General features: G+C 40.0%; 1 protein-coding gene across 7 annotated transcripts in view; it reads right to left on the bottom strand.

Annotated features, from left to right (window-relative positions):
- CNKSR2 (connector enhancer of kinase suppressor of Ras 2) overlaps positions 1–23,079 on the bottom strand; it is a 206,390-nt gene that overhangs the window by 20,848 nt on the left and 162,463 nt on the right. For all 7 annotated transcript variants that reach the window (XM_014879721.2, XM_088160266.1, XM_088160265.1 and 4 more), the window contains 2 exons: positions 21,306–21,406; positions 19,597–20,134 (listed from right to left, as the gene is read on the bottom strand). In XM_014879721.2, the coding sequence (XP_014735207.1) occupies positions 19,597–20,134; positions 21,306–21,406 (639 nt within the window). The remainder of the gene's footprint in view (positions 1–19,596; positions 20,135–21,305; positions 21,407–23,079) is intronic.

Genomic DNA, 23,079 nt, shown 5'->3' with positions numbered 1-23,079 from the left:
GCACACAGTCCTGGGGAAGAACACTGGCAGATGTACAAACAGTCTACTGCTCAATGTTGGGAAGCTCCCACCACCTCCAGGTCTCAGATGCCATGCAGAGATGAAAAGGAGCTGGGGGAGAGCGTGGCAGTGAAACTGCCTGAGGAAGGAGGGTTTTGGTGACACATCTGGTGTGTCCCAACACTGTACTCCAAAGCAGCACCTCCCCACATTGTCCTGTGGGATGCCAGTTAGGTATGGAAGCAATAGCAGGAGTCACTCAGCACTCTTCTGGAAACTTCAGTAAAGGGCACTACATCAAATAATTGTAATACAGGAGTGTGCAAATAGCGAGTTTCAGCTTTTCCAAGATCACAATATACACTTCAGTGTTCCCCATGCCCTGACTGAGGAACACCAAGAGCACAAATGTTCTGTGGGGAAGCAGCACGGTGAGGAACAGGCACAGGGAGGACAGATGTTGGTGTCAGCCCACGAACAACCTCCAGTGCCTGCTCCTCTGCAGGTGCTGCACTCGGTCCCACGAGAGCAAGGCAGTGGAAATTACAGGGCTCTGACTGGCAGGCATTCTTCCTCCCACTTAGCACAGCATTTCTAAATTGCAAATGTAACCCAGCTCTCCTATGCACTTCATGTACTACAGCTATTGTTAAATAACCCTCGGTCTACCCAGTACTAAAGAACTAAATAAACTAAAATGTAGCACATTAAATTGCCAAATTACTAACTTTTACTTTATTATTATAGTGCATTACATTATATTATTCCTAATTCTGCCCCTATTTTGTCCCTCCATATTAGATATATCTCATGGTTATTCTTATGCTGTTCAGTTATCTCTCCAATATCTGCAAAAATCTGTCCTTCAGCTCATTACCAGAGTCTTACTGGAGTGACAGTTCACAGCTTCAGGATGGAGCAGTTTGAGTGTGGTTATGTCAGAAAATAAGGTTATTTTTCCAGAGTAGCTCATTTTGCAACCATTGCAAAGTAGTACAAAGAGCTGCTCCCAGACAAAGGAAGCCCTCTAATTTGGGAGATAAACAGTGAGACACAGTTGAATAACCATGCTCAGGAAAAAAAAGAAAGAGCAGCTGGCTGAACTTCTCATAGTTTTATACACATTTAGAAGGCGTAGGATGTAATCACAACTTTAGTATCCCACTGGGCAGTTTATGAATTCTGATAATGATATTAACATTTCTGCATATTGGCACTCTAATTGCTGGATTACATGGAGACTTAAGTTACATAAGCCTATGGGGCAACCCTCACCCAGGAGAAGTCTATGTTACAACCCAAAGACAAGCACATGAGGCACAAATCTAATGGTAAAATTTCTTTCAATATGATTCTTAGTACTATTGTAAACTAAAATCAGCCAGGGTCTGATTGTAATGGCATATAAAGCTCAATTTAATCAACCAAACCTCCTGCATTGTTCATTTTAAGAACTGCTTGAAAAGCCATGTCCTTGTTTCCTGATCATAAAGCAGGAACTGTAGTTCCAGTCTACCACCCCATTAAAGAGTTAATCTACAACACAAAAATGGCAGCTGTGTTTCCCAACTAATGCTTTGGACATCAACCCTGAAAAAAACTAGTATAATGATTTTTTCCATTGTTATCAACAAAATTTTTAATAAGGAGTATTCAAGGAGATTTGGTCTTATTATTGTGACAAACTATTCTCTGTATTACTTTTTAAATTACTTTTTCAAGCAGTGTATTTCTGGAAATTTTTTTCCATTAACTTAGGGCTTTAAAATCAGACAGATACCTACAGAATTAATTATAGCATAACAAATTTAAATTTGAGCAAATTTTTAACTTCAACCAGTAGAAGACCCTTTGGTCAGAGAAGGCTTTAACAGCCCATCATCAAGTAATGTCACTGCTTTTTCTGGTGGTGCTTTCCATACTGACAACAAAAACACCAATACACTGACAAAATCCCTGGTGTGACAAAATCTCTAAATAACACCCCGCCAGACTGTCATGTTCTCACTGCCAGGCTACATCCAAGGGTAGAGGAGGGAGATGCTGCCCCTGGCACAGCTGAAGCAACCTGCCATCCTTTCCTGGGATCCCTTCTCTGACTGGGTCAATAACGAGCCACAGATCACCTCAACACTCTAAGTTACTGATAGGATACCATGTGGTCAAGATAAAATGAAAAAAGTGTTATCTTCTTTGTGCCACATTCAGCTCAGGTTTTTCAGCAGCTTTTGCTAAAACCTCCAATGGGAATGGTGTCAAAACCTACTCAGTTGGGGAAAATTAGGGGGGCAGATTATTATTATCGTTATATTAATATTGAGCACATTGAGATACTTTAATTTAATTTGGAGCTCACTGGAAAGGCACACACACAAAACATGGACTCCACTATTATTTTTGTGGCAAGGGCAACAAGTGAAATGTTGGCACTATTCCTGGCTGGTTGTGCTGTGTTTAACAAAGGTATTCCCTCCTCCTCTCCTCATGTTCTAGCACGTGTTTCATGTCAATCCAACCTGCCTTGACTGTTCCCAGGCAAGTATTATCATTCTGCTCCAACTCTATTTTTGACTCAGTCAGGTCTCTTTCAGGTTTCAGGAGGACCATATTTAGCAACAAAAATGCTATCAGACCTGAAACCCTCCCTCACAACAACAACTTGAAATATACTGCACAAAAATAGCACATAAAGAAAGTGCTTTTAGATGCCTTGATTTTAATTAGTTTGGCTCCCATAAAAATAAGACAAGAATCACCTTTCTTATTCTAAACCAGTGACTGAGCTGCTTTCCTGGCTATCTATGGTGTTTTGAAAGCCCAAGAGACCAACACAGAAATGACCTCCTTGCTTTCCTGGAGGAAATTCCCCTACCTATTTGAGAATATAAAATGAAGAATTACTGATTAAATGTTTCACACCTGTTGGATGCTAAGGGCATGTACTTTCATCTGGTAAATTTAAATGATTTTTTATGAGAATATTTATCCCTATATAAAAAGCTGGCACTGAAAGATTTTATGCAAGGAACTCTTCTGACAAGCCAAACGTAGCTATGTTGTTTGTTAAAAATTGCTTGCATATTTTTAATATGTAAGAGCTGTTTTCAGAGGGGATCCAATCTTTTCATAAAAAGTGTATCTTAAACTGTCATATTCTAAACAATATGACTAGTGTAATAAGAGAAAATCAGGGTTGCACAGGGATTTCATTACACTAAAGATTCCTATTACAGGAGTCAAATGCTGAAAACATCAGAAGCTCCTGACTGTATTTTAACTTTAAAGATAGCAACAAATAGCAAATTTTAAATTATTTCAAATCCCTGAACATGCTAGACTGGATGAGATATAGCATGGATAGTATCTCCTGAAGCCTGCCAAGACAGCACTTCTGTATGCCCTTTAGGAGGGGAAAAAACAGCAAACTAATCAAGGGCATATTTTGTCATATCACCTTATGTGTTCCAGCTCCTGGTTAAATACTCTTTCTGAAAACCACAAGGCTGCCATTCATGGCAAAAGGGATTTGTCAGACTGGCCAGGAACCTAGACAAAGCTGAAGGATGCATGCAGGAGTTCTTAGCCCTCCTTACCAGCCTTTTCTGAAACTCGGGCACCCACCAAAGACCCTCTTGGCAAGAGGACATTGTGCATCCAGTGGTTTTCAAGGAAAGATCCTGATAAAATTCTTGGTGAACTGGTGATAACCACTAAGGAGGTACAATCTCCACTCCCATCAATTCCTACTCTTCCACCAGTTCCTCCAGCAATTCAGGAGGTTTTTACCCTCAATGACCCTTGCACAAAGGTACAAAGACATCAGTGTGAAAATTGTTTCTCTTTAGCCTCTTCCTTCCTAATTCATCCTCAAGCATCTCCAGAACACACAAACTGCCCCTGTCACACGCTGTTTGGTGAGGTGTAGCTGCCACATTTCTGTATGATGCATTGTTCCACAGAAAAAATTAATCCTGCACTCAACATATTACAGCACCAATATGGGATTCAGGCCCCAGTTCTCTTCTCCTGCACATCTGACTCCTTCCCAGTGTGAAGGGGCAGAGCCTGGGGGAGACCTGCTGTCCTCCTGGAGTGATGGAGCAGTGCACAGGGCCCACCAGGTACCAATCTCCCCATTCCTAAGGTAGGTCAAGCTCCTCTACTGGCAGAAACCACCAGAGCCGTGTTGGAGATGGGCACTTCTCAAAGCCTTTTGAGTTGTTAAAAGTGGTGTTCTTTTTCAAGAGAATGGAAACAGGACCTCTACAGCTTTCAACTGGAAATGAGAGTGCCATCATCTTAGAATGTGCACGACTACTTGCTAGCTTCTGCTACCTCATCCAGGTCTTCTGATCACAACACAGGAAAAATACCTTTAGTTTCCTCAAAGTAAACAATATGCAGGAAAAGAGAAGTCTTATTAAAAAGTGAGGGCAGCTGTTCCCCAAAGGGATGCCCCAGCTCTGGGAGCAGCTGGGCAGCAGAGGAACAGCTAGTGTGAGATGGTGGCTGATCCATCAGGCTGAGGCAAGAAAGAGGAGTTGGAGAAAGGTGGGATCTGGGTGGGAGGGAGCACCCTCTGCAGCTCCACCACTGACACCTGACTCTGGCATTGCTGTAGCAATCTGCTGGGAGCTGTAACAAATTTCAGACACAACTAGTTTTACAAGAAACCTCTTGATCTGGGTGATGATGTGGAGAGTTCAGCCTGCTCCCCTGGAGTGCCAGCAGTGCCAGTCCCCAGATCTGCTGAGTGCTCAGCCCTTGGTCCTGCCAACAGCAGCAGAAAGGGCATCGAGAGGCTCAAAGAGAAAACCCCTTACTGTCACCATAACTGGTGACTGTTGTATGCAAGGGAATCCAAATAGACCAAAACACCCTGAGATGCTGGGGGAAGGACTACCTGTAAAAACAGCCACCTTTTGAAAATGGCAGGTAAGAATGCCCTTCTCTCAGGGGATGGTAAGCTAAAGGATGCTTGAAAGGAGGAGTTTCTGCCGTCCAGACCAGTCACATGCATGAGCAAGGATCCCCTGGACGAGCTGTAGCATGACCCAGAGCTGTTATGCAGGGATGTATTCCCAGCTATTTGCTATGCACTCTTGCTTTGGTGTGCTGAAGTGCTTTCCACCAAAATACCACCCCTAAACAAAAAAACATTATCATCTCCATAGCCTGACAAACACGGGCTATCATGTAGCTGAGCTCTGTTCTTATCCCTAACAGCAACCTCCCTCCTATGTATTTCTCAAGCTGCTCAGTTAGCTATTGTCCTCTGCTCTTTTCTTTAGAAGCTACATTGTCTTTTTTACTTTCCTCTCCTCTGCAGTCTTATATATGAAAAAGCATTACACGTCTCCTTTCATGCATCACCACCATCAAAACCAAACCTTTTTCTTTTTTCCCTATCAGGCAGAAACAGCTTATACCAAATAGCTCCCTTTAGTTCTCTTCTTGGACTGCACTCGTTAAAATTGTCAAATCAGCTTCTACAAAAACAGAGAACTAGAGAGGTTTGCTTCTACCTACATATAAATCCAGGAAGTAGTGTAGATAAAACAGAAACAAAAAAAGAGACTTATTTGTGACATCTCACCTCAAAAAGCAGCACTGAAAAAGGCAGAGAAGGGCTGATAGGATTATTGTTAAGCAAAAGGATTTTCCTGCAAGGAATGCATGGTCTAGGGCTAATCAAGACTTCTCCCCTCTAAACAAGGGGGATGGAACAGAAACCTGTATAATTATAAGGACATAAATGCAAAGAAAAAGTTGATAATTGCCTCTTCAAGTAACAGAAACATCTGAAAGCTTGTGTGCTAGCTTTAAAACCAACTAGAAGAGATGCTTGTCCCTCTAGCCTGGAGTTAAAATGTACAACTCCTCATTGCCACATGGCAGAGCTCGAAGTACACCCAAGTTCAAAATCGATAAAACTATTTTGTGGAAGACTGATTCATCAAGGGTTACAAGCAAGATGCCTTTAACTCTAGGCATGGTTCAATGCAGGCAAACTGGGTTAGCTGGGATATGGGGCTCACCTCTCTTTGGTACAATCACTTGTTCTTGCAGGTGACTTTTTAAAACTCAAATTTACTCTGAGATCTGATATAGAACTAGACAAATCAACATTTCATACAATTTTTGCTAAGCTCACATCTGCTGTGCAGAATCTTGTTAGATTGCAAGATTAAACAGTAAAAATAACAGGCTTGGTGAGTTTTTAATTTTGCAAGGATTTGTTTTTTCAGAAGAATCTTAGATATATAACTCTTAAAGAAATTGTGTATCTAGTGTCAGTAAGTGCATTAATTTTTCACTGTAATGCCAGGACTTGCTAGCAGTACAACTGGCTATTCCAAAGAGTTGCAGAGTAACCAAAAAGTTCAGTATATATAATATAATATATCAATTCAACACTTCTGTGGAAAAATAAGAACTTTTAGATTTTCTATGAGAAAGTACATGAAGGCAGAAATGGGCAAGAATTTAACTGTTCTGGTTATGCATCTGGTAACACAGCAGCTGGTGATGAAAAAAATGTTGGTCACCATGATTTATACACTGCTTTGTGAGCTACAAAATACAGCAAAAGCACAGTGAGCTTAAGCTGAAGATGTTTAAAACAACCCCTTAGCAAGTGTGTGCAGAAACCTTGTGGGGATTTCAGAACTGGAAATCCACAGTCAGAAGCCAAAGTGCAGAGAACAATCTCCCCTGCTCAACCTGGAACTACCACAACCACTGGCCTTGGAAGGAGGAAACAGATGTTAGTAAAACCCAGGAAGACCAGAAATGAAGATCTGACTGTGTACTTTTGGTCATTAATAACACTGCTAAAGATGAGCAACACTAGACTAGAGAAATGCAAAACATACAAGGACAAAATAAAGAAACAGCCTCATGAATTTGTCTTTTAAAACATTTACTCTGTTTCTACACAGTACAACTGAGTAAGTCATCAAAAGAAAAAGTCTCAGCTAGTACTTTCAGAAGACAAGAGCTAAGGGGCCAAAAATAACTGTTGCCCCAACTAATTATGGACATTGATATTACAGGGTTTTCAGCTTAATAATAAGGTTGTGCCAGAGTCTCCTTCTTGGAAGACAACTTGGGCTGAGAAATATTTCAATGCTCTGGCATGATCAGTGCAGAGAATATGGCCCCAGCATAAAATCCAACCATGTGGCTCACCTTGGCTCAAAATGCTCAACTGCATAAATCTTTGAAATTATGGCTAAAGCAGCATAGGTGCATTTACAGTAGGTTATACTGTAAGAGAAATGTGACACTGTAGAAACAAAATACTTTTAAAACAGTTTTTCTAACTGGGGAAAGATTTATAATGCCATCATCCTCATTTGTGGCACAGAGAATTAGAGGCTGATGGGATTTTCATTTAAAAAACCAATGACAACTTAATTAAAATCGTTTCATAGCTTATCCTCACCATTACAGATTTATGCCCTATTTCTAGTCTTCTACTTTTTGCTTCCATCTCACCTCACTCCATTTTGCAATCTCCTCCCCAGCTACCCTGATTGTTTCCAATTCCCAAGTACTACAGATCAGACTGCACAAACTGTTTCTTTTCTTTTTCAAGAAAAGGGGTAAATTAAGCCTCCCCACCTTGGGGGTGTGTGCTTGCCTTTGTTCATTGGGTTACTCTCAGCAACCTCCTACTCCTCATCATTCCAAGGAGCAGTGAAACTCAAAAATGCACCCAGCCTTCTGACAGCCTTGGCAGCAGAGCCAAATCCATGCAGAATATAAAATCTCGCCCCTCTCGTCCATTTTCTTCCAAGTAGAAACTACAGGTGTCACGTTTACAGGCTGCTCAGAGTCATCCACCCAAGCCCCCATCCTTCCACATTCAACCCCCACTAAATTTCAGGAATAATGAAATCCAAAAAGATCCAAGTGCTATTTTCAAAACTGAAGAGTCTAATTTTTACTTCAAGTGACTTCTATACTCTCCTACAAATCCCATAGTCTTATTGAGCCACAATATACACAAGCTTAGGAAAATGGTCTTTTGGGATGGGACAGGCCAAGAAGAAGGTAGTTGACATAGGTCTGAGTTGTATTAACTGTAAAAGCCATTTCCAAACTGTGAATCTTTAAGGCAATCATTTTTTAACTTTATGAAAGCTCTCATGCTTCCTTCCACCTTCTAGCAACAGTTCAGAAATAACTGTACCAAAAATTTCAGCCATCCTTTAAACAAGTATTCCCAGGAAAGCTAACACACATTTTTTTTTCCTCTTCTTTTACTACAAAGACATTTTACAGATATTTTACGGACTGCAAGGCTTTCATAAAATGAATTTTCTCAACTCCTTAGAGTTTGCATACATACAAGGATAGTCTGTTTATGCTGTAAGATTCATGACAGCCACTATAAGATGTCCTTATCTGCTGGCAGAATTTGTGAACTCAAGATTAAAACACAAAGTAAGCAGAGAACTTGGAAACTATTGATTTTATTAATCTGTAATGCACTAATGTCTAAAGTGCATTTGTGTTTCTTGGGTCTTTTTTTTTTAATTTTTATTTCACAGTCTCATCATTTCATAAACCATATTAAATTTTCAGTGTCTTGGTATAAAAAATTTTTGGTATGGTTAAATTGGTCTAGTTCATTAATAACTATTTCTAGGCCCTAAAATAATCACATGAAACTTTTGAGGATACCTTAAGAAACAGAACATTAAATACCTAGATCATACAGTGGCACTGACGAAGGTAAGCAGAATAATGTAAAAAAAAATTTAGTCTTGGATAGTTTTAGTTAGGATAGTTTTAGTTTGGAGTGTAAAATTTAAATGGAATTTTCCCCAGGCTCTTTACACAGCCAGAAGTAAATAAATAAAAATATTCTCTTCTGTCTTCTAAAGAAACTGAAACCAGCAACTCCAGTTGTCTTTAGAGCCATTACAATGAAGTTGGAAATGTAAATGTTTTGTTGTAAAATTATGTCCATGTACTTAGCTTGATTAAAAAACAAAGAAAATGTCTTGAGAATAACATTTTTTTTAATTAGAACTTTAAAATAAATGGCAGGACACATTCTAGCAGGCAGGAAAGAAACAAGAACTCTCAGAATAATCAGCTTCAAGCCTTTTATAGATTCAGTATGATTTTTAGATTGGATTTCAAATATGCACATTAGTACAGAAAAAAAATCTCGCTTTACTGCCAAGTGTAGAAGCTATTGAAATACTGTTATGTGAATTCTAAACCAGATTTTTTTACTACAGGAAAGCACTCTCTAATTCTCAGTGTCTCATATTCACCATCTCTCAAGCATTCCATAAAGACCACTTTGCCCATGTGGGAAACCCCACTAACAGGGGATTCTGGCATCACCAAGCCCCTGGGTACCACGCCAGGAGCTGCTCCTGGAGCCTCCCCAAGCCACCCCTCCCTCCAAATCTGAGCCCCTTTTAACCTGCAACTAAAGCACAAGGATCCCCAGCTGAGTTTTCTTACTCTCATTAGTGGCGCTGGCTAAAGTGATGAGGGTAAACTTCCTGCCCTTGCCACTGCCTGATTTCTGTCCATGCTTGAATTTACAACCAGGAGAAACCTCCTAAGTGAGGCTTCCTTAATTTTGCTTCCTGCTTGAGGCCTGTAAATCATCTCATGATTAAATGAACATTTCAAAAACTGGCTGAAAGACGGTTTAAATTAAATTTTTTTAGCAGCCTCTCCCCCACTCTCTGATGGTGATAACAACTCAAATACTTTGAAATAAATCAGTTGTGATATTTTATATTCCAAAAGCCTGAAGTTTACCTGTCTGGAATCCAGAAAAGAAGAAATAATTAGCTGGTAATTTTTTTTGCCAGCAGTACTCAAAACGTGAATCCAGAAAGCAAAAATCCCACTTAAAATGCAGCCATTTTCCTCGTGGAAATACAGTAAGATCCTGCAGAGCACGTTTCATACTTTGTTCATAAAATCATGGTATTTAATAGCTCCACACTAGCACAAGACTGCTGGACTGATAATCATCATCAACAGATTCCAAAATTCACAAAGTTTGGGCACAAAAGGAGACAAAAAATATTTTTCTTCCTGTTTTTGAGCTATGCGTTTTAAAAACAAAGCTAGGAACTTATTTTATCAATAATGAATGAGAACATGAGACCTGCAAAACTGCCTGATTACAGAGTTGTTTTTGTTTGTTTTTAATATTGTATTATCACATTTGTTTAAAAGAAAAACAAAAGAAAATTACAAATTAAACACACGTGCTTACTATAAACTCTGAGCATTAAATACTTTCGAGGGATTGATGAAATCCCGAGTGACAAAAGAATGAGCAGAAGTGCTCCCCCCTTATCTCCAGGTAACATCTTCCTTGGCTATTTAGATGCAGAAGGTCTGTGACACAGGGAACCATTTTTTCCTTCTAGAAGTTCAGCTCTCAGAAGTGAACAATATCAGCCACCTTCCCAATGCAAGGTGTCCTGTGATAGCAAAAGCCAAGCCCAGATGGAGGTGACCCCAGAGGGCCACTGTTAGAGGGAGGGGCTGCACTGTGTGGGGCTCCCCTGAGGCTGCTCTGCATCCAGAAACAGTCCCAGATGGCACTGATAGCCTGAGCAGTGCAAGAGAATAAATTTATTAAAATCCACAGGCACCACAAGTGTGAGGAAACATCTCCTAGACTGCTGGAGGAAAGTCTCAGAGCTGGAATGATCTGGAGGAATGAAATCCCTTGCCAAGTCTTATATAACAATATGGTAAATGCTGTGCTAACAGACAAAGAGCCTGGCAAACACCAGGTTAGTCTACAAGGCTTTTTTTTTTTTTTAACCGAGTCAGGCTGTTAGTTTTACCAAATGTCATAAATATTTGTTGGTTGGTTTTAGCCCAATTAATTTGACATTTTAATTCAGCTAAGGTTTTTATTAACATGAGCTACTTAATGTGGATAGGTAAGAGGCCCAGAAAAAAAATCAGAACAACTACAATTAGAAAAACAACCATTAAGCAGAAAACCATCTGGGACATTGTACAGCCCCAAGTGAAATGTGAAGTACAGTAGGGTTGCCAAACAGATGCTTATCACAGTACAGAGCATAGAACAGCCAGGGCAGAGCAACCTTCCTGGTCTCAACCAGATGTGCTGCAGCCAGCTTGGACACTGCCATGGCAGAAGGGATGGGACTCAGCCTGGAAAACCCAGGGAAGCTCAGCAAGAGTCAGAGGCCTGGCAAACACTAAGTATAGGAGAAGCTAATCCAACCTTCACAACAACCTTTCAGCTCAGAAGGAGAGCTGCTGTAACGGAGCAGTCTTGTTTTCTGTGCCATAAGGGAATGGAAATACTGGGTTTAAATTGCAGAGGGAACAATTCAATATGCATTAGCAGAAAAAAAAATAAATATATTCCTTCCCAAAACAGCAAAGAGGAAAAGCACTGTCTGGAAGGAATGAAGAATACCCACCACCAGGGGTGTTTAGGATTTGGAAGGTACAGCAGCTCCAGATTCAGATGACAGTGCTACAATGGATAATCTTCCAAATAATTTCCAGCCCCCTGGGTCCGAGACATGCACATCCCACTTACAGCTTCACCAGGGTCTTTGCAGGGACCAAGACTTTAACCTATATACACTGCCCTCCTGTACTGGAAAGGTTTAGGAAAACAGTAAGGAGATTAAGATGCCAAAAAATAAGCATCTGGTGCCATTTTAGCTGTCCAGGGGTATCCAAGGAAGTTGCATAGGGCTGGCAGGTTAGACACCAGATCTGTGACACTCTGGAGGAGCAGCTAGTGACTGCAAGGAAAGGCAGCCAGAAAGTCAGGCTAGCATGTTAGGATAATTAACAAAAAATCATCCTACAACATTGATTGCATAGACCTCCATGAAAATATTCATCTTAAATCCAAAAAATTCTGAGGACTTCTTTTTTTTAAAAAAAATAGATTAAATGGAACCACTTTGTAAGAAATGTGGCTTTTCTAGAGTCTTCTGTCCAGCAAAAAAAAAATTGGCAGGATGCTGACTGTTAGCACTGATGCCTTTAACATCCCATCCCACTTCCCATGATGAACATTAATTAAACAATGATGTGTATTTACATGGTGACCCTCCAGACATTCAGCATGGTAGTAGTTTAATAAAACTATATCCTTCCCATATCCTTTCAAGCACTACTGACTCAAGCTCACCCTTGCTTTAATGATTGTCTTGAAAGAACATGAGAGCCACACAAAACAGATGGCACCACCTGGAGATGGAATAAATACATTTTGAAAGGACTTTAGTACTACTCTCCTCCCCTAGTCCTACTGGTACTATGACATCATCTTCTGACTTAGTTGCCATTGATTATAGAACGGGTTTCATCTTTTTTTAGCTTTGAAAATTTAAAATTATACATTTCAAAAGAACATTCTCATGTAAACGACAGGTAGCTAATTTTTTTTTATTGTAGATTTCTATTTCCTTTGCATTTAGAAACCTTCAGGCTAGACCAAGTCCTTGCTGTATCTCAAAGAGGAACTATCCCAGTTCTGCAAAAATCCCACTGAGAAATGGCTTTGTCATGGAAAAATTTCAATTAAATTCCAGTCAGTAGTCAAATTTAAGAATGTATTTAAAACAATTTTCAGTAGGTTTCAGTGAGAAGGTTTATATGATTTATGATTTAAAAACTATATATTTTTCATGCTTGAAATAAAAATGAATGTAAGTTTAAATTTTAGGACAGGAAACCCTCTTTCTAACGGAAAATTATAGGTTAATGAAAACAAAAAAAGCTGGATTTTCCTTTTCATCCATACAATAATTTCAAAAAAGCTACAAATCTTCATTTAGGAAATTTGACTATAGCTTCAGAATTGAAAGCACATTTAGAATTGAGGGAGCAGAAACAGCAAGCACAAAAAAAGGCTTTTTGAATATTGTTACCAAAACATTTCAGGCCAACAAACTGAGAAGGAACAGCAGTGGGGTAAACAGAGAGCCCCAGAGGACTGGGACTGTCTTCCCTCTGTTGCTTGTGAAGTGTTTTATCATTCACGAGTGACCTTTTCCCAAGGAGAGCCTCTCTGCAGCCAGACTCAGACAGGGCAGCAGCAAAGACAGAGCTTGCTGACACCATGAAGTAGAAAAATTAAACATAAAATAGACTGGTTACACAACACCTGGCAAGAGAATTAATGCAGAATAGAAGAAAGCCCCACTAGAAATAAATATATTCTCACATTTATAGAGTCCTTGTTTCACCACCCAGCCCAAAGGGGTGTCTAGTAGGGATTAGCACAGCTCCACTGACAGTCCCCAACTTAGTAATTGAATTGAGGAAACTTAGCAAGAAAGGCAATTTGGAAGAATGGCCATGTAAGAAATTCTCTTGTGAACTTCTTTTGCATATAAAAAGACAATTTAATCCATATATTTCAGGCAAAAGCAGATGACCTTTATTGGCAATGACACCCAAAGCTACTAAAACCAAAAGAAAAGTAGGAATTCATTTCTCCTTTCCATTTTTAGCAGCATGGGCAATAGAAATCAAATAAAATTTTAAATGTGGCAACAAGATATTTGTGGGCAAAATGCATCTATATGTATAAACACAAACAAGCATAAAATTAAAACTATTCTTATTTTTGTTGACAGCCCATATTGCTTTCTGAATTGCTCAGTAAATAATGCAATACTTGGCTTTCAAACACTGCAGGCAATTTTTTTCCCTTGAACTGAAATTTAAAACTAGGATATAGAGATTTTGTATCTCATCATTTTTGTTTACAATACAAACTCACTTCTGCAGTGGAGTTGCTTTTGCATATGAGAATTGAGAAAGCTTTATTTAATAAATTTTAAATTTTAATTAAAGAACATGCTCAGAAATGAGCGTACATACTCCCAGTTGTTCATCTAAGGTAGTCATATTTTTAAACATAATTAGGCAGCATTTTTAGGTAAGCTCAATCTGAGTTAACAGCAAAAGCAGTGCCTTGGAGGCAATGGGACAAGTAGACAAGGGATAAAATCCTGATGGTTTTCAGCCCACAGGAGTGCAGGTGCCATGGGAAGGCTCAAATGGGAATTTGGAATGAAAAATCAGATCACAAAAACAAAGCTCAGAAAGAGCAGACATTTCATTAACCTACTCCAGTGTCTGAGCATGCATGGGCTGTGTTGCCCAGAAGGATGTCAAGAAAAAAAACCCCAAACCCTAACTTGGCAAATGCTCTTGATTGTACAGGACTGATAGTGGATGCAGCAAGTTAAAATAACACCCTCCTTAGTGTCCCAGAAGGAGCTGCACTTTGTGCTCTTCACCAGTTTCATATGGAACACTCCTAATGTGAAATATTACCTCAGTTTCTCATAGTTCTGCTTATTTAAGACACTCCTGGGCATTAATTCCAGATGGGAAGATACAGTATCCCACAATGCTTCCTCTCTTGCCTCTCAGTGATGATAAAACTAGGTGGTCAGACCACAGGACACCACTAACGATGTCCTCTCTAGAACAGAAAGAAGCTGTCAGAAAAGCAAACTGCTCTATTAATTTCAGCCCCACATCCTCATCAACTCCAGTGTGCACAATCCAGGCTTCATGTGTCATTTGTCCTGACTCCCACATTCCACTGTTGCCTAAAACCTGCCAAAATGAAGACACTCTACCTAAAATGCAGAGAAGCAAAACCCAGAAGTGTAAACGGTGTGCCACTTCATAACACAGTGTTTAATTAGCAAACATTGATCCTTCTGAGACACACCATTTGCACGGTGCATTACAGTCCCCTCATTAAAAAGAGGGAAGCCTCCTCAGACCTGTATTTTATACTCTGAAATATCTGACCTTATTCAGAGTGTATTTTTCACTAACTCCTTTTTGAAGGCAAATGCTGCCTAGGACGTCCCACGGATACACCTTGGGCACAGTGTATGATAACAGCATGAGCTGATAGTCATGGGAGTCCTTAGCTCCTCTGTCCTGTTTTGTGAAAGCACTGCCACCTTGAATTTCATTTCTGCAGCTGGGAAGTTGCAACATGGGAGAATTTGTTCTCAGTTTCCCTTATTCTCTTGCTGGTTTCTAGTTTTTTATAGGGAAAACAATGAATAAAAGCTCTCAGGCTTGGCACCTCAGCACAGTCATTTGATACCTCTTTCAGTGACCAGCCCTCCCCGACATAAAGGTGAGTTTTCCTGAAACCCTTCATAGGGACTGGACATCTCTCAGAGCTGCAAAATGCCAACATTAGCTCCCGCTCTGGCCTTTGACAAGTGTTTTCAGTAGTTTAAGGTCAAAGTTTCAGAGACTGGAGCATGAGGCTATTGTGCCCCTGTGAGGCAGCAATCACAAGACTGTGGAACTATGAATGGGAAGCCAGGAGATGTTGCAAACCTGCACAAGAGCTTGTGGTGATGGAGCAAAGTGCTAGGGAATACCTGTGAGTCTGCCTAGCCTTCAGAAGCCTGTGAAATCTTTTAAAGGTGACAGAAGTCACATGAGGAAGATTGTAGCATCTTGTAAACACTCTGGAGGGTGAAACCAATGCAGCAAACAAATGGCTCCCAGCCATTAATTGCCCCAGAAGGGCAGCCACTGATTTATTAAAATATATATAAAACTTTGTTACAGTTGTCCATGCTATACAGAAGGTACGCCAAAAGTAAAGTGATGGGGTAGCAACAAAAAAATCCTTAAACACACATCAAGAAGAACTATACTACTTAAGAGTTCAGAAAAAGGTCTGAAAACTTGCAGAACAAAGAGGCAAGAAACAACACAGAAGGAAATGGGGTTGAACACTGCAAAGACAATCTAAGTAATTTCTTCCTGCTGCAAATACCTTTTCAAACTCAAACAGAGACATCAGTGTTTTTCTATCCCTGTTCCCTGAAAAAATTTTATGGAGCCAGCACAGCAGAAAGCTCCCCTGCACACTGTTGCAGGTCTCAGGTGTGAGTTCCCTGGAAAGTGTGCCAGAATTGCTCCAGCCAATCCTGCAGCACATGGAGGCAGCAGCAGAGCTCCTGTTCCAGCAGTCTCTGGGCAGATGGCAGCACCTGAGACTCCCAGACACTGCTGTTCTCCAAAGACTTTATCAGAGAGTATACAAAAAAGGTGCAAGTTTTTCTGCAACTAAGTTGATGGGATCAACAGCCAGCTACACGCTGCAGAGAGCTAGTTATGTACTTCTTCTAGATGCTGAAACCCTAGTAATGCACAAATCAGAAACGTCTTTGAAAATGAAGGAACCACCACCAAAGATAATTTCAAAAAATAAAGCAAAAAATGAAATAAGCTTTCCTGGGATAAAATATGGAAATAGTCTCTCTAGAAGTGTTCTTTGCATTAAGTGGCAAAATCTATTGAAACACAGTGCAGACAGAGGTGGGGCCAGAGGGGAAGAGGGTGATGGCATCATGATACACTGCTGTCTCCTTCTATTACCTCCCACTAGCAGAAAACAAACCTGAAAAGGCCCAACTTTCCCTTCACAACTGAATCACAGAAATGCAAACACTGTGCCACAGCCTCCAACCTGCTCTGTGTGTGCAGGCTGCCTCTGAACAGCACAGCAGGGACATGTTTGGTGCCACAGGTCTGAACATGGTTTGCCATTTGCATAGTCAGGAGCAAACACATAGAAAAGCTCAAACATCCCCCAAGAGAATCCTCTTTGGCTACAAAGCAAGAGACCATTACAAGATGGTGTCAATATGGAACATCTAAATGATTTACACAGAAGTCATTTGGGAAATAAAACAATCCATTAAGGATTAGCAGTGCCATGTTAATGTGATATAACAGGACAAAAAGAAGCAACTGAACACACAACAAAGTTAGGTCCTGATGGATAAACATAGGAAAGGACAACCCATATTTTCAATTTACCACATATATTTAGGCATTGTAGCAGAGTTGATACACAGAATTTGCAGTCAGTAAAGTCTTGCAATATCTATTTAAGACAAAGTGGTGACTGACTGAGAGAAGATGTTTAATTGTTGCAAATCAGTGTAGCTTTAATAAAAACTACAGAACTATGTTAAATTATAGCAGCTGGGAACAGCATCTGAAAAAAGCGTTGAGCTCCTAATTTGTGGTGCAGTTATTTGAAAACAATTCTGCAAGGGAAGTTGGAAGAAACAGCACTGTGTTTTACTATTTAAATTCATGTGGTTCTAAAAGTGAGAATGTAAAAACAGAAAGCTGAGAAAACGAACTTTTGGCAATGACATCTGACAACAGCAAAGGAGTGCATTCTTGTCCTGCACAAATAGCAATAGGAATGATTAAGCTTTAAAACACACACATGTACAAACAAGAACACACGTAATAAGCCAAGAGGCCAGAACTATGTCAGGATCACAAATGCGTAAGACAAATAAATATATTTAAAAGATTCTGATACCACATGAGGGAACATTCATCATGAGGTTAAAACATTTCTAAAAGAGAGATGATTTCCTTTCTCCAGCCAGTTGCAACATTTCATTTTCCCAGAGCAATGGAAGTGAAGGAGGCAGTGAGGTAGCACACACAAGGTCACCCATCCTGTTAGTGACTTAGCAGAAGTAAGCACATCTCTCAACTCACAAACTGGATTTTAACGACACCACTTGCAGGAAATCCTCCTGCCTTTTACTGGTTAGGGCACTGGAAAAAGTCAGCATTGCAAACAGAACATTGCAGTCATACCAACAAGCAATTCAACACTTAAACTTTTCAACAGACAAGAGAGTATTTTACTTCTGGTTTTATAATGCCAAAGTCAACAACTCATCATGAACACATGACTTGTCTAGCTGGTCATCAATGTCTCAAAATAATCTCCTATTAAAGCCTCAACCAAGGAAACCTACTCACTTAGATAAAAAATATGTGTACACAGGGAGACCACTTGAAAAATTACACCTTTGTTCTCCTTTTCTGGAAGTTAGTATAGAAGGATGGAGAAAAGTCCAAGTCCATTAAATCAAACACTAACTTTTTACTAGTAATTAGCATGCCATATAATGCTACAACCAGGTACACAAAAGCATTGAAACTATGATTTACAACACCTAAAACCTTAGGTATCTGTAAGCAGTGCCCAAAGAGCACAGCAAAGCCAGTGGAAAGTCTCCTTGACCCTATTTTCAGTCAGGACTTTTAAAAATATATATTTTTATATTGCTATCAATAAAAACCCATTTGAAAACCAAAACTGAAGGTTAAAAATAAGGCAAAATATTATGCATGGTTGATGAAATTTAACCCTGTTAATTAGACAGCTTCATTTCACAGTCAGTAAGAATCTAATACTACCCTAATAAATGTTTTTTACAAGTTTTTTGCAAAGTGTCATGCATGAACACAACTAAAATAGTGCCTTTTCAAGCATTTAATGCCATCAAATTCAATATCTGCAAAAGAAACCACTGTTTTCTCAAAGCAGCAGAAGTAAGTAAAGAATTGGAGATGGCTCGAAGGTAATGCCTAAAGCATAAGGGCAATGGAAAACTTCTGATCTCTTCCAAGTATACTAAAAAACATCCACATGAATTTTAATGCTCAACAAAGGTGCTAACTTTAACGAATCAACTTAGATAGGTAGTTAATCATACAAAACCTTCATTACCCTTTCTTCTCTCTTAACCATTTTTTGTATTTGTACTTCTTTACTGCAGTGAAAAAGCTGAATTTGAAGGAACATATAGCAGAGTCCCTTGGAGAGCTTCAAGGGCTATCCTGCCTTCTCTGCCACTTCAGGTAACTTAATTGCAGTGTTAACACCATAAATCATCAGTGCAGGCTTCACTGACTGACCCTGCAACCTGAGTGTGGACTCAACTTTGCCAGCAGCACATGCGGAGAAGCTCCACAAACGACAGTGAAGGACAGAGCATGAAACAGACACAAAAATGTGTTTACATGTTCAGGAGGGGCAAGGACCTTCTCTAATCCCTGCTTATTTGGATTATGTTTGATAAGTAGCACTAATCTCTATGGAGTTTATGTGCCATGTAACTGATAGTTACTCAGCGTTATGATTTTTTTAAGCCTCGCTGGTCACAGTTGTTCTCTGTAATTTTTTTTGTTTGTTTGAAATGCTTTTTGGATTTATTTCCTTATAAATCACAATGAGAGGAACTGGGGAAAATACCTTCTCTTTTACAACTTCTTACAGATGTTGGGATGCCTTGTGACCTGCCTGCCTGGATACTACACAATCACAGCCTGACTCTGCACTCCAGGATTTACCAAGAGGCTCAGATGGGGTTGGCTGGAATTTTTACAAAGTATGCTCCTGAAACACTTGTGTCAGTGGAGGAGGACACTGTGCAAGTGTACATGTGAGCAAAATCAATTTAAACTAAGAATTACTAGTAGAAGGTGACTGGTGACCAGCCTACAGGGGAATGTCTGGTGATGTGAGAGGTCATGCAGCACTCTGGTTATCAGGCCTCATACATAAGGCAGACCAAAGAGGTGTGCAACAACGGGGACCTGGTAAAACATGGGGGATGTTGAAAGACCGTTGGGGATTTTTGATAGGAAAAAGGAGAAACAATCTCTACATTACACAAACAGGACACTTGAAAAGTCACAGAAATATCCCCGACTTACTTTTATCTTCCTGGTTTTCTTCTGCTGCTTTGCCTTCCTCTTCCTCCTCCTCCTCGACCTCCTTCTGCTGTGCTTCTTCGTGGTGCTCGGCAGCACCGACCGAGAGGCTCTGGCAGCAGTGGTTGAAGCCGCTGTCCCGGGGCAGAGTGAAACTTCGGGGCTTTCCCCCGTTCCCGTTCAGCACTTGCATCCGCTCCCCCTCCACGAGGGGGAAGGGGCCGTAGTGATCCTGCAGGTGGCACTTCTGGGTGGGCAGGGTGGACTGGCGCCGGTGCTCGGGGGACACCACGGCCACCTCGGAGAACACGGAGTCCTCCAGGGGCAGCGTCTGCAGGTAGTGCAGTCCCGAGCTGGTGAGCGGCGTCTCGATGAGGTCCTGCCAGGAGCGCCGCTGGCTCGCCGTCTTGCGCACCGGGGACTCGGTGGCGCTGCCGGCCACCTCGGCGCGGAACTCCTCGTGCGACGACTGCGACTGCGACGTCTCCGTGGACGACAGGCGGCTGTGCTTGGGCTCCACGTAGGGACTCGTGCAGCTCATCTGGAACGGCAGCAAGGGCAGCCTCACATCAATGCACAGCGAGACCGCTGCTAACAATAACCTGTCACTCTGCTCTATCAGCGATGGCACCCCGTTCATTAATGAGTTGCAAACTTACCTAATTAACCTGTCCTGATCCTAATTTTAATGCATGCCCATGTCTGTGTATGTCACACCTGTAGGTCAAATACTGATAGTTACTCATAATAAGTATCTTTACTATGTCACTTAATCCATAAAATAAACGAAAAAAATTTGCAGAAAACTTCGCAAAATATGGCACCGTGGAAGACTTATAGAAGAGATGTACCTGATTCATTCAAAACCTTAAAAATGTTATCCAAATGCCTGTTGTTATCCTATTTTGCTTTTCTGTGAAATCATGCCTGCAGTGCTTCAGTACTGTCATTCAAAGATAAATAATTTTAAAGATAAATTAAACATCATGAATGCTCGCTTTCTCCTGAATTTCCTGACGGTTCATTCCAAAAACCATATCCAAGTAACATGCATTAGTTAACACTGATGCAGAGATCATAGTTAAAATTTCCAGTCGAGAGGTCTCTAATACAGTTTTATATCAACAACTGCTTCAAGAAAAAAAAAAAAACAAACCCCCCCCTTTTTCTAATTTGTATTTCTCTATAAAAGAAACCTACTTTTTTTTACAATAACAGAACACCTGTTATCACTGTTGGCAATACAAGACAAAAGAACATTTTTATGCTGGCATTTCTCTGGAAATTCAAGTGTAATTTGTTACTGTAAAGCTTCACAGCACAACTGCTGTCTGGAGCCTTAGAGAAGAGCCTGTGTTGTTCCTGAGGTAATAACATTTTCTCAGGAAGTTGATAAGGGAGTGGTGAGGGATTGCATGGATGAGTAGCTGTCCATCATGAATGAAGAACATAAGAAAGAATTCTGTAACTTAATCTATTTGGTACAGCAAGTGGGATTATAAATCCCCGTTCTCTACAAACCAGTGGAAACAGCACTGACGGCCACTGAAGCCTGCAATGTGTGCTGCTTAACAAAAGCCTTAAATCAAGCACTGACTCAAAATCCTCACAATCGAGCACCATGCTGGGTGCACGGCTGTGCTCGTGGGCAGCAGAGAGGCAGAGGTGGCACTTGGGGCACACATTCCTGGGGACAGCGGCAGGTGACTCACCGAAGGTGGCCGTGGGTAAGTGTCGTACGGGGGCGGGGGGCTGTCCTGCTTCGGTGTTGATGGAGTGTCAGCTTCCTCCTTGTCACTCTCGCTCCAGTAATCTGCAAGTTACACAAGGAGCCGGTCAAAAACCACCAACACATTCCCATGCATTTTTGTGTAAGAGACTCGCTGTCACAAAAGCAACTGCAAACTCCTCCTTTGGTATTTCTGGCAGTGAAACACCAGAATGCTGATGCTGTCAGTGTTAGCTGCTGCAACCTGGAATTGGCTTAATCTAAAGAGGGAAAATTCCAAACATTATGGGGTATACTAAACCTAATGTCCCATTACAGAGCTATTGGACAACAAACTGAAAATGAGTGACAAATTTAACTCTTGTGCACATCTTATAAATGCAACAGGCATATAGAATAGTCATAATACAAGTATCAGATTTTCAAATATTAATACAGCCACAAAAATAATTATGATTGGACATGTATTGGCTTAAAAATACTGAAATATTTTTTAAATAGAAATGATTAAAAATATAGCTTTGCTAAAGTCTTGTTGACTGCAAATAACATCAACAAATATATTTACCCAACTGGCAAATCAAACAGGTAGGGGTTATTGCACACATGCATACCAGTGCTCCTTTTCTATCCATTTTCTCCATTATATTCAACAAGTTAGACATGTTTTTCAATTCAATTTCTAATAACAAACAGCTGTATTTAGGACAAGATGGAAAAACTTTATACCACATATCTGCTTCATAAAACTGCTGCTGCCCTGTTATCCATGCAAGAACATAAAGGTGATATGGTAAGGAAAAATATGACAATGACATTTAAGAACAGAGTTCAAAAAGAAGGATGAGAAAGTATAAAGGACACATATTTTGTGGGGTAAGTTTAATAGGCTACAACGTTTCATTTTTTCAGAAAATCAAGTCTTGGTCAAGCTTATTCCAAAGGGAAAAACACATAGAAGAATATACCAAATGGTAATTTATATTTATTCTGTTATAAATATTTTTAGAAGCAAACCAGCATCTAACTTAAAGGACACTGAACCTTTATCTTCCCTGCAAAAAACCATACTTAACTGCTGACTCAGTTCAAGACAGACAACTCTTAACATTTTTTCACTTTGTAAGACTTATGCAAACATTTCTGCTGTCACTTTGTTTCTGACTGTATTACCTTCCAGTATTTGGGTAAATCATTGTACAACAGGACACCAGAGCTCAGATTACTCACAGATCAATCACAGGCAATTTTCATTTCACCTCAAGTGTTCAACAAAGTGCACCATTTACTACTCTCTCTTTAATAGACAAGGAAAAAAGATTGGTTGCTGTTTCACAAATCATCTAAACTAAAAATCCGAGCTAGCTTAACATGTAAGTTTGTCTTTAATGATTTTTTATTATGATTACTGTATTATATGGAAAATGATCTACTATATTTAATCTCATTCAAGAATTAAAACATAAACTCACCTTTAAATTATACCATCTTGAAACAGGAATCTCTATAGTTTGGTATTTTTTTAGATTTTAGTATTGGTGTGGACAGCCTTATTTATTGATTTAATTTTTCCACATAATAGCAATTCTGTTTTTACTCCAAGCCTTTTGATTTGCTTCCTGCAAGCTTATAGCTGAGACATTCTCTTTAAACAGTATAATAAATAAGTTGCATAAATAAAGATTTTATGACTACAAAATAAAAACAAATCCTAACAGTTATGTCCGTAGACATCTGCAAATAATTAATTTCCGGTG

Source organism: Sturnus vulgaris, chromosome 2 (genome assembly GCF_052056855.1).
Source record: "Sturnus vulgaris isolate bStuVul1 chromosome 2, bStuVul1.hap1, whole genome shotgun sequence".
Classification (NCBI taxonomy): domain Eukaryota; kingdom Metazoa; phylum Chordata; class Aves; order Passeriformes; family Sturnidae; genus Sturnus; species Sturnus vulgaris.
Note: the sequence above shows the minus strand (reverse complement) of the source record. Positions and strands in the feature narration are given on the sequence as shown.